Consider the following 12,430-nt stretch of genomic DNA (forward strand, 5'->3'; position numbering starts at 1 on the left):
ACTGTATCCTATTGTTAGTTTAAATACAGCGTTTGTTTTGGTTATTACTTAAATTTTGTTGTATCGTATCGGTAAGCAACAACGAGAAGTCCCATTTTGTGCAAAGACCGCTTTGGTGTAATCGTGTGGTTACCTTATTTGTTTTCTTCTCATTTTGTCTTTATTTATTGTTTAATAATCCTATTCTATCCTTTATCCTACCTCTTTTTGTAGTAACTCTACCCCATTCCCTACTTTTCTTGTAGGTTTATCCGTCAAATTGCTGATGTGTGACATTATCTAATGACAGAAAACGAAACAATTTATCCACATATTGTATTCATTAAAACAATACAATACAATACAACATAACACAATACAATATGATAAGTTATGACATAATACATACCAACCATCCAAACAAAGTGTTAGTGGAAGTGGTGTTTATTTATTTATCCGATAGAGGAAATGTTGAAATGTTAACTTCAGTGACTTTATGGAATTTTCTGATTGAAGGATGGTTCAACGTTCAAAGTGAAGTACAGATTCAGGCCATATTTTTATGTGGCAACAAAGGTCAGTCACTTAAATATCTTCAATCTAACTTTCTGTAATCCAAGAAAAGAATGTTTTTTTTCCTTCCAAATTTCATACATTTGCTGATTATTGCTCATTTGTTAAATAGGATAAAATGGAAATGGATGTTGACTCATATCTGAGAAGGCGATATGAATCTAAAATCGCAGATATTGAAGTTTTAGAGAAAGAGGATCTTGATCTTGTAAGTCTGTTAACATCAAAATTAGGATTTGCTTGTTTCATGAATGATTTCATATTCTAAAGTTCCATGTTAATGGAAGTTTAGAGTATGAGTGGGATCTCACTATGACACCCTATAAAAAGGTCTATTGGATGTCTAAAGTGTGCCTCGAAATGCAGCAAGCACGTCGCTTGATTCTGCATCATATCACTTCCCGTTTCATGTTATTACTAAAATATTTATCTGTGGGTCATCATATTTTGAATCCTATGCACAAGAGAAAGTAGGTCACATGTCTAGTCATGAGGTGACGGAGTGTGAAAGCAAACTGGATTTATGGATGTGTATAGGTCTAGGGAAGAAGAAACATTGTGAAAAATGTTTTTTTGTTAATTCACCTTTTAAGCTTGTGAAGCATGCTCAAACTATCACACATGAATGTGACTGATGTAATCTAGTTAACTAGTCTATATTGGACTTCTTTTTGAAGCTTCACTGATAAAATGGAAGAATGTCACTTGAGATGATTCATGTGTCAAGCCCCATATGCATCATTAGAGGGTTGAGACCATATTGTAGAGAGATTACAAGGGGGTTTGGACCTAAAATCAAATGGTGTGGAATCACACCGAAAGACCTACATTCTCATAGGACCTATGGGTACTTACCGAAAGGTAGGGCACAATGAAAGAACAAGATCTATATAGGTGACACTAATTAGTTGAGAATATGATTTAGTCATGTTGTCTCACTGCTGGTTCATACCTATTCTATCTATTTTTTATGCCACCAAGATCTCTTTCTGATATTTATTTCGTATTTTTTCAGAAAAACCACCTGTCTGGCCTACACAGATCATATTTAAAGATATCATTTGACACTGTTCAACAATTGATGGATGTGAAGCGTGATCTAACACACATTGTTGAGAGAAATCAATCAAAGTTTGATACTATAGAAGCATATGAATCTATACTGACGGGGAAAAGGTAGTCCCTGATATTTTGAAATAATATCAATAACCATAAGCGTCCATCCATTAAGTACTTAATGAAGTTCACATATGTTTTAGATAATCATTGGTTATTTTTGACATTGTTTAATTACCTTATCAATTTATACCAATCTTTTCATTTAAGATTTATTGTGGGGTATGTCAATCTTGAGGTGATTGTTTTCTGACATGCAGCAAGCAGCGAAGTCAAGATTTTATAGATTATATCACTGATCTACGTGAATATGATGTCCCCTACCATGTTCGCTTTTCCATTGACATTGGTGATGTCCTTTCCAATGTTATTTTTTCTGAAGTCTCTAAATTTTGGGATTGATTGTTTATGTGCTCTGATCTTAACGTTGAAATTCACATTTATTAGATGTTAGATGTGGTCAGTGGTACGATGTCAGTGTATCTAGCTCTGGTGTTATGTTGGAGAAGAGGACTGATCTCTTGCAGCGAGCTGAAGTTCATGTTTGCGCATTTGATATTGAAACTACAAAGCTTCCTCTTAAATTTCCTGATGCCGAATATGATTCCGTAATGATGATCTCATACATGGTTGATGGCCATGGCTATCTCATCATTAACAGAGAGGTTCTTATTCTGTATTGCATTTGTGTTTTTTACAGTTACTTTCTAATCTGATCTCCTATCTTTATAAAAATTTGATAAATTAGTGATAGGCTTCATGATCTTCACTGTGTTTGCCCATTTAAGGTCTTAGCATAGATTATGTAGCTTGTTATTGTTAGTGAGACTCCTCCTTGAAGCTAAGTCTTTAGCAATGCATCTATAAACAAAGATCCATATTTAATTTTCTTCAAGAAGTAAATTAATTATTATTTTATGCGATTATAGCCAGTTTTCTCTGATACATTAACAGACTTTTTGTTCTGAATTTCCAGTGTGTTGCAGAAGATATTGAGGATATAGAGTATACCCCAAAACCAGAATATGAAGGGCATTTTAAAGTGACAAATGTAAAAAATGAGGTACTGCTTTTTCTGCAATTTTGTATGCTGTATTTCTTCCTGATTGAGACGTTCACTCTTCTACAATATTATTTTGTTGCAGGAAGGACTCCTTAGACATTGGTTTGCACACATGCAAGTGGTGAAGCCCGGTATCTATGTAACATATAATGGTGACTTCTTTGATTGGCCATTTGTGGAGACAAGAGCAGCTCATTATGGTTTGAGTCTGAAGGATGTAAGTAGCTCGTTAATGATAGGGTGTTTTATGTTAGAATCTCAAGTAGTTTACTATTCAGCATCTTATGGATGGTTGTCCAGAGCAATGCTACTTTGCCCACTTTTTTCCTGATAATGTCCAAATAATACGATTGTTAAAAAGTCTAAGAAAATTTTCCTGATGCACCCAATTCATTATCTAGCTCTGCCTTCTGTTCATTTCCAACTTCACAATATTGCAATTTCTCTGTGTCTTGAGACAAAAATATACAATTATTTCTTTCTAATGCGTTTGATAAGGTCCTTTTGGCTCAGTATACTGCCCAAAATATTTTGTTTTTGATTCTTCACTTAAAATCTTGCAGCATTGGTGTAATTCCTATAAGCATATAGTTTCATAAAGGTTGCCTGTTTCTATTGTGTTGCAATCTCAAGAATAATTTGTAAAACTATCATTTTTGAAACTAGTATCACCTTCTTTTTCTTTGTTTCATGGTTTTGCAATTTCTCATTTCTGCAAGAAACCCATGTTACACACACTTTTTAATTTTTCACTCTGCATCTCTTTTGAGCTACAGGAACTTGGGTTTTCCTGTGACAAGAATCAAGGGGAATGTCGTGCTAAATTTGCTTGCCATCTGGACTGTTTTGCTTGGGTCAAACGTGATAGTTATCTTCCTCAAGGAAGCCAAGGTCTGAAGGTGTAACTCGTAACCTCTTTTCTTTTCTTATTGCTTATGGTTGAGTATTCTTGTTTTGCCTGATTTTAACCTTTTGCTGAAGCCTGCATGTATCCTAGTAGGATCTTTCTTGTCTTCACAGTGTGACATTCACACTAGCTCTTAGCTTTTATTAATGTTTCCAGTTGATTATGTAATATAGATATTTAATGTTTTCTGTTGAAAGTGTCTTCTCTTCTTTCTGTACCCCCTTAGCAGATTAGCTATGATTGAAACTTATGTGCATGTAAAAGATATTTATTGCACTGGATGGAGGTAGTTTCCTTTGCAATCAGATTACAGATTTTTTATTTTTGCTTCTTGGAGTTCCCATGCGGTGTGTAGATCAAAACCACAATTTCAGATCCTAATTATTTTTGGGTGGATAATTTTAGAGTTCTTTTTCCTCATAGAAAAGCTTATCACTCTGTTGAGATTCGTCAGAATTTGATAGGTACCTGTTGCACATTCTTTTGAGAGAGAAAAAAAGATTTGAAAATATAGAGTTCCAAAGAAACTAGTATACCTCGCATGATCAACCTAAGAATATAAAGAAAGAAAAGTGAATGATTATGGCTCTATTAAGGTAGTAAAAAAATGAGAAGTGAATGAGTACCCCTCATGTTTAAGAATTATGACCAGATAAGTTGGTTCAAGAGATTTTTCATTTGTCGTAAATGAAGTTATTCCACTTCTCAATTCTTTGGCTTCTTAATTCAGACCTATTTTGACAGAACTTTCTATCTGCAATTATTTCGGACTCTTCACTGTGATACCTGACGTGACTATTGCCATATTCCTCTCCTATTCAGGCTGTTACGAAGGCCAAGTTGGGTTATGATCCTCTAGAAGTTAATCCTGAGGATATGGTTCGCTTTGCTAAGGAAAAACCACAGGTCTGTGTTGTTTAAATTGGTATCTTAGTAAGTACACCATGAATTTCGAAGCTGATATTTTTCTCTAGAAGTGTTAGACATGATTGATAACTTTTTCTTTTGATCCAAAGGGAAGCCACTTGCATAGATCCGAACTCCAAGTTGACAATTTTGTGATGAAAAAATTATGTTTATAGCTTTCTATTAGCTAAGATTTCACAATCATCATTTAATGTCATATGACTACGAGTGACCTTAGAGGATCCTAGACTTGTGTAGCTTTAGTTTGCAAGTCATTAAGAAGCTTGACCCTTGAAATCGGAATCGCGCACATTAATTGGGATATCAGGAGTATTATATTTTCCCCTCTAACAACTGTGATTTGCTGAATTGTTCTTCATGGTGAGTACAAATGTTATTTTGGTTTCTAATTTTTGTGTATGAGTGCTACTCTGGTAAAGGAGAAACCCATAGAAAAAGTGGAATGCATTTGTCGTCTTTTCATTTATTCACCATAGGAAATACAGTCTCGATAACCTAACTCGTGTGTTTAAATGATTTTGCAGATGATGGCTTCGTATTCTGTTTCAGATGCTGTTTCAACTTACTACTTGTATATGACTTATGTTCATCCCTTCATTTTCTCCCTTGCAACCATAATACCCATGCCTCCAGATGAAGTCTTGCGCAAAGGAAGTGGAACGTTGTGTGAAATGCTTCTTATGGTCCAGGTAGGTGTCTGTGGAAGCTCCTTTTTTCGTTCTGGCTCTGTGGAAGTTCCTTGTTTATGGTTTTTAGTTTTAGGGTTGGTGCCTCTTCAGTGTTTTGATTCTGTTTGACTTGGAAAAGAGGACAAAGAAAATCTCCCACGGATGCATTCTGCTTTTCTTCTGTATGGTAACTGCCTTGTTTGCTTTTTTCTTCTGCATTTCTCATGCGTGCAGGCTTATAAGGCAAATGTTATCTGTCCAAACAAGCATCAGTCTGATCCAGAGAAGTTTTATGGGAGTCAACTCCTTGAGAGCGAGACATACATTGGTGGTCATGTGGAATGCCTAGAAAGTGGTGTATTCAGATCTGACATTCCAACCAGTTTTAAACTCGATCCCTCTGCCTATGAGGTTAACCATCTTTTAAAGCTTTCTCTTCTCCCAAATTAGACGAATTTATGCTAATACTATTTAATGAGTTTTTTCTATTAGTTACTCTATTTTTTCACCATTTGAATCTATAATTGCTTCTGTTGATCCATGAAATGAAGTAGGTAATCTATTTTGGGACAAAGGGAGTAGAAGACTTGTTTCTCCTCAAACCATCTAATTGATAGCACTAATGACTTTTTGGACTAAGCATGAAAGTTTGGCTGAATACATGGATGTCATTTGATTATATTTCCACGAATAATTGACTCTGAAGGGAAAAAATATTTGGTATCCAACTGCCTCATTACAAACGTAACAAAATTTCATACAACTACTACAAACCTAGTGGGATTCACCTAGTGTAATCCCACAGGTGGGGTATTGGGAGGGAAGAGTGTATGGAGACCTTGACCCTAGAAGAGACTGTTTCTGGTGCCGAATGAATGATGACATAACAAAATTTCATAATTAGGTGAAAATAGACCCATCTGATTTATCAGATGGATAGGCGAACTAACGTTAGCTTGGACACTATTGCTTAGGTTGTTTCTCTAAAGACATTTCTTTATAGAGCTTTATTTTAAATAAAACTGTTGAAGAGTCTCACATTAGAGAAAAAAGCATGGGTGGTCTCCTTAATATGGCTTGGACAATCCTCCCTTCATGAGCTTGTTTTTGGGATTGAGTTAGACCCAAGATCCATTTCTTTACATGTTATCATGTTATCAGTGTAGAACCCTTTCTAATTATTGTTTACCGATGATGGGCCCCCAGATTAAATTGCCCACTCTTCTTGCTGCTGTAGAATAATGTAGTACTTCACTCTGAAGTATCCATTTTTAGCTAGTTGCATTGCTCGTCTAAAGTAACTGCATCCTAAATTGTTTAAGACTTGCCTTTTAAGATCTTTGGTGTCTATTATTGTTAGTTTTTGATATTTCCTAGGCTCTTCTATTCCATTGTATTAGTTACTAACATCAAGATTTTCTACACTCCAGCTATTGATCAACAACCTTGATAGAGATCTGCAGTATGCTATTATAGTTGAGGGGAAGATGGACTTGGAATCTGTCATAAATTATGGTGAAGTGAAGAATGCCATCATGGAAAAGGTAGTGCATCCTTAATTTTCGTTTTTAACAATTTCTGTTGAGTTGAGACATTTATTGTCACTTGAGAGAGATTTGACAAGTAATCTGTCGGTACCCATGATCATATCCGACAGGAGTGGGATTTACTGCCTTGGAAGTTTCTTTTTTCCTTCTCGTTTTGCTCGTATTCGGACTTTCTTTCTTATTGCGCATCTTAGTAGTCAGACAATATTCTTTAGATGTACGCAGAACTTTGTCTCCTCTCTGACAATCTTAACCATCTATTTGCAGCTAATGAGTTTACGAGATAATCCTTTAAGGGAAGAATGCCCCCTCATATATCATCTTGATGTAGCTGCCATGTATCCAAACATCATACTGACAAATAGGCTTCAGGTATGTCGGCTTTCACAGCCCATTTCTTGAAGAATTTTCTTCTCTGGCATGTTGGTATGTATGGCTTTTGTTACTCTTTCTTCTCTTATCAAATGTTTTCTTTTCTCTGTTCTGAATATTTTAGACAAATTGAAAATCCATTTCTCTGTTTTGGATGGAATAAATATGGGACGACAAAGTTAATTTTTTTCCCAATCCATATTAATGAGACCACCCATCCCTTAAGGGTTGATGTGGGACCCCCCGCGCCCCGGCCTAGGGCTGGACATCTAGTGCGTGAGCAATTTAAGTGTGGACCCAACATCGGAAACGAGAATTTGGTTTGGTCCTGCTCTGGTACTGTATAAAGACATAGATCTTAAGCTTAACTCAACCCTAAAAACTAGCTCAAGAGGTGAGGGTTGCGCAAGTCATAGTTGCGAGATCATCCATCCCTTAAAGGGCCGATGTGGGACTCTTCACAATTTTATTCCGACCGTAAGAGTTTCTTGGGGAGACAAGCCTGAAGGTGTAAGTTGTAGAAGTTTCAATCAGAGACAGATCAGAAGATTCGGAATCAATTAAATAGTTCATTCGAGGGGCATACTCAATACAAAACCAATCATATCTGGGAGGGGACTAGAATGATATTTCTAATTCTTAATCTGCTTTACTCTCGAATTATACGTATCCATTTTCCTGAAAGTCCATGCATTGAATATTGGTTGACTTCGCTGCAGTTTAAGCTCATCCTCTAGGGCGTGGCCACTAATAAATAATTCTATTTTATGAGTATCATCAGTATATTTTGTGTTGTCTCATTTCAAGAAACCGATCCAAGAAGCAGCCTAAGAAGAACAATAAAAACAATGCGTCAGGCTTTTTTAGATGCTTTCAATGGGCTTTATGTGGATCTTTTATGGCCAACATCCCATTGGTATTCAAAACGTGATGTGCTGAACAGCTGACACATACTGATTGTTACTTCCATTGTCTACCCTAATTGATGAGGAGCTTGATGTCAAGGGCATTATCTCTTTATTGTGTATGTAGTGTGCATTTTATATTTGGTAGCCTTTTGAATTAACTTTAGTTACTTGATTTCATCAGCCACCATCAATAGTTTCAGATGAGATATGCACTGCATGTGATTTTAATCGTCCTGGCAAAAAGTGTCTCCGGAAGCTGGAATGGGTTTGGCGTGGTGAAATGTACATGGCAAAAAGAAGGTATGTTTTCTAGTCATAATAGTACGAACTGGGCAACTTTAGATAGATTGCTACTGAAACTTGAAATTCCGTTTGTACCAAACATCAGTGATTATTACCACATAAAGAGGCAACTCGAGTCTGAACTTGTTGAAGTAGGAGATGGTCAACGATCAAAGTCTTTTCTTGATTTGCCTAAAGCAGAACAACAAGTAAAGATCAAGGACCGTTTAAAGAAATACTGTCAAAAGGTAAGTTGCTAACTTTGCTATGTCGTCTTCGTTTAACTTCTTTTTCTAGCACAATTGAATAATCCCTTTTTATCTATTTTCCTAGGCATATAAAAAAGTTCTTGAAAAGCCGGTCACAGAAGTTCGAGAAGCAGGGATCTGCATGCGAGAAAATCCTTTTTATGTTGATACCGTACGGAGGTAAGACAAGCTTGTGGATTGTATGCTTATCTATAGTGTTTTTAATTGCTGTACTATGTCAACAGTATCAGTTTGGAACTTTTCAGCTGTTCACCAAGTTTGCTCATATGAATTTTTGCTTTCTGTTAAAAGTTTCCGAGATAGGAGGTATGAATACAAAGGCCTTAATAAAGTTTGGAAAGGTAAGCTGTCTGAAGCAAAGGCTAGCGGCAATTCCATAAATATTCAAGAAGCACAGGTGCCTTTTTGAATGTGTCTTTCTATTGTTTAAACTCGCTCTGGCTTTGATAAGTAGAGAGAATGCTATATGCCACTAATTGATCTACATTTTCATTGATTTTCACAGGATTTGGTAGTTCTGTATGATTCATTGCAGCTGGCTCATAAATGCATTTTAAACTCCTTTTATGGTTATGTCATGCGCAAGTATGTTTATTTGCTTTCACTGTTTCCAGCATACTGTCTGTACTAGTCTATGTAGCATTATATGTCTTCAAGCAGTGTAACTACAAAGCCTTTGTTCCCTCCCTTCAGGGGTGCAAGATGGTACTCAATGGAGATGGCTGGAGTTGTTACATATACTGGTGCAAAAATCATTCAGAATGCTCGATTGTTGGTTGAAAAAATTGGAAAACCCCTCGAGTTAGACACAGATGGTATTTGGTGTGCATTACCAGGCTCTTTCCCTGAGAATTATACCTTCAAGACAAAGTATGATTTGGTTCTTAAGATGCATTGTTTCTTCAAGTGTTATTGCTGTCTCCCTTTCTTCTATTCTTGTAATCTGTGCTGTGTAATATTTGTTGTCTGCAATGTTTTTTTTTTTTTAAATTTTTATAGAGGTTTGTCTTCTATATTAAGAGTGGTATTTTTTTCTGCTGTTATACTGAACGTCATGATGATTATGGATGTGCATTTCAGAGATCCAAAGAAGAAGCTGACAATCTCTTATCCTTGTGTAATGCTGAATGTTGATGTGGCTAGAAACAATACCAATGATCAGTACCAGGTTGAAGCCGACTCTAGTCCTGTACTCTGCTTGTTTCACTTTCAGATGGTTTTTGCATGACTATTAGTCTATTATTGTTGCAACCTTAAATAAACTAGAGACACTATTTTCTACTACTTAAAAGAAACTATCTCCACTTCCATTTTTCAGACTCTCAAGGACCCCATCAATAAGACGTATACAATACACAGTGAATGCTCAATTGAGTTTGAAGTGGATGGACCATATAAGGTGAAGCACAAACACCTAATACACATCTTTAAGCAAACTTCAATGTTCGCCGTGCCATCCCTTTTTGGAACTTTGTGCTGTTTAATAAGGCATGATAACTATGTTGATTATCCTTTTATTTTTTTCTGCAAGTAGGCAATGATTCTTCCCGCTTCCAAGGAAGAAGGTATTCTAATTAAGAAGCGCTATGCAGTTTTCAATGATGATGGTACGCTTGCCGAACTTAAAGGTTTTGAGATTAAACGTAGAGGTGAGCTAAAGCTCATCAAAGTTTTCCAGGTACTCCATTTGTGAATACCCAATTTATTCTTTTCTTTCAAGTAAAAGATGTTTGTTTCTCCTATAGACTTTCTGAAAGACATGGTCCATGAGGGTTCACAAAGCTGATCCCATTTGTTTGGGACTGAGGCGTGGTTGTTGCCGTGTACTTTCTGAAATCATTTCCTCCAGTGAATGTACACAGTAACTGGAGGAAGTGATTACAGCTGATGTATTCCCTTCCATAGTGGACTTATATGTTATGACAAATCTTATTACATCTTGGATTTTTCTATTATAGGCATAAAAGAGATCCTAATTCCTGATATCTTGTATAGAAGTCCTAAGTTATACAAAGTTGTCTAAATCAGTGAATTTGGATGTTGAGAAAAGTAATTGGAAGAGAACTAGTTTGACTTAATTAGGGTGCAAGTTAGATTGTCTGGGAATATAAGATGCATTATTTCTACTGTACTTATAAATTCATGTCTGCTGGTTGTTCACATCTAAAGTCATATGATTGTTTCACATTGTCTTGTTGGTTGATATCCCTAGGCATTGGCCTTCCCATTGCTTGTTATTAAATGGATTTACTGGCTGATCTGGAAAAAACTAGTGAAAATTATTTAGAGGCTTTTGAGAGAGCCTGCTGTGAAAGATGCCTCTGTTTTACCCCCTTATGCTTTTGGGTTAACATGGATGATTCACATGGTGTGCATCTTGGAAATTGAGAATATCTATCATCTATAAATAGATGTTTCTTTTTTTGGTTTAGGTCCCGACTTGAGTTGTTGCATCTTGCTTTACTTGCAACCTTTAAGTTGGTCCTAGCTAATGACTGAAAAAGGAACATCAGGTTATTTTGGATGCACATATGATTGTTTTATAAAACACAAGTTTGTTTGATTTCTCCATTTATAACAAGGTTTGGTTTAAATAATATATAATAAAGAGTGAGGAAGTTAAGACCATTTCATCATTACTGTTGGTCATATTTTATTCTGGACAAAAGAAGCTGTTATTCTTGCCATTATATCAAGCTGGCATTTTCTGAACTGGTTAACAGTTTATCCTTTTCTATTTGGTTATAGTTTATTGTACTGTGTGAGAGTTTTAGCCACATTGTTGCCTCTGAACAGATAGTTCAATCTTGAACAGTTATACAGCTGTAATCCTCTGATTTTCTCTTTGGTATTACATCGCTCAGCATAATTTGATTATCAAAGCTACCATTGCCCATTAAACTCAATCTTGAATAGTATGATCAATGAGGATCCAACATCTGCTCGAGTGAAAGTTTTGGTGGTTACTTGTTTTATCTATTTTATGCTGTCATACAAATTGATTCTTGAGCAAAAACATCTTTGTAGGCTGAACTTTTTGACAAGTTCCTCCACGGATCAACCTTAGAGGAATGTTATTCAGCAGTTGCTTCTGTGGCTGATCGGTGGCTTGACCTGCTTGATGTAAGTGAAGATTTATCTAAGCAAACTGCTGCGAAGTTCTTAAGTTTAAGCATGCCATGCGTAATTGCAACTTATGCAAATGCGATCAGAAGTAGCATTTGTCAAGATCTATTATAGTCGCAGTTATAAGTCTACTGTTTTTCCAGAATCAAGGCCAAGATATTGCAGACAGTGAGTTGCTTGGATATATATCTGAATCAAGCACAATGAGCAAGTCCCTAGCTGATTATGGTGAGCAAAAGTCATGTGCAGTAACCACAGCTAAAAGGCTTGCTGATTTTCTGGGGGATGCAATGGTTAAAGATAAAGGATTGCTTTGTCAATATATTGTTGCATGTGAGCCAAAGGTATACCTGTTTCAGCTTTATTTGGTAGTTCCCCCCTGTATTCAGAGTTTTGATCAAGAATTTTATTTAATCAATTCAATAAAGATATTTCCATGGCTACTTTTTTAGTGTTGGCTTTTACCGTTACCATAGTATCGTGAAGGGAAATGGACACATCCAAGAAATTGGTCTGAAGCACCAGGGAAACCAGAAAAAGCTTATTCAAAGAGCAGCTCTTTGACAGAGATGGAATAATTTGCTCTTAGCTGCATAATTCTTATCTCATTTGCATGAAGTCTTGTTAAGATGTCTTTAACTTCCAAAATAGTTCTTCTCGGAGAAGTCGTGGTCAATTCGGAGAAAATTATAA

The 12,430-nt window shown here is 36.0% G+C and overlaps 1 protein-coding gene across 2 annotated transcripts in view; it reads left to right on the forward strand.

The window, feature by feature from the left end:
* Positions 1-12,430, forward strand: part of LOC107847501 (DNA polymerase epsilon catalytic subunit A-like) — a 28,820-nt gene that overhangs the window by 1,074 nt on the left and 15,316 nt on the right. Inside the window, exons 3-26 of one of the 2 annotated variants that reach the window (XM_016691783.2) lie at positions 496-555; positions 665-760; positions 1,568-1,728; positions 1,929-2,017; positions 2,116-2,333; positions 2,645-2,731; positions 2,814-2,948; positions 3,508-3,630; positions 4,461-4,544; positions 5,090-5,254; positions 5,468-5,644; positions 6,664-6,777; positions 7,048-7,152; positions 8,242-8,360; positions 8,449-8,590; positions 8,676-8,770; positions 8,903-9,008; positions 9,117-9,196; positions 9,305-9,481; positions 9,692-9,779; positions 9,930-10,010; positions 10,146-10,289; positions 11,639-11,734; positions 11,881-12,081. In XM_016691783.2, the coding sequence (XP_016547269.2) occupies positions 496-555; positions 665-760; positions 1,568-1,728; positions 1,929-2,017; positions 2,116-2,333; positions 2,645-2,731; positions 2,814-2,948; positions 3,508-3,630; positions 4,461-4,544; positions 5,090-5,254; positions 5,468-5,644; positions 6,664-6,777; positions 7,048-7,152; positions 8,242-8,360; positions 8,449-8,590; positions 8,676-8,770; positions 8,903-9,008; positions 9,117-9,196; positions 9,305-9,481; positions 9,692-9,779; positions 9,930-10,010; positions 10,146-10,289; positions 11,639-11,734; positions 11,881-12,081 (2,943 nt within the window). Of the gene's footprint in view, positions 1-495; positions 556-664; positions 761-1,567; positions 1,729-1,928; positions 2,018-2,115; positions 2,334-2,644; positions 2,732-2,813; positions 2,949-3,507; positions 3,631-4,460; positions 4,545-5,089; positions 5,255-5,467; positions 5,645-6,663; positions 6,778-7,047; positions 7,153-8,241; positions 8,361-8,448; positions 8,591-8,675; positions 8,771-8,902; positions 9,009-9,116; positions 9,197-9,304; positions 9,482-9,691; positions 9,780-9,929; positions 10,011-10,145; positions 10,290-11,638; positions 11,735-11,880; positions 12,082-12,430 lie in introns of those variants that run through there. The other variant, XM_047399889.1, reaches the window with a different exon arrangement.

Source organism: Capsicum annuum, chromosome 11, assembly GCF_002878395.1.
Source record: "Capsicum annuum cultivar UCD-10X-F1 chromosome 11, UCD10Xv1.1, whole genome shotgun sequence".
Lineage (NCBI taxonomy): Eukaryota > Viridiplantae > Streptophyta > Magnoliopsida > Solanales > Solanaceae > Capsicum > Capsicum annuum.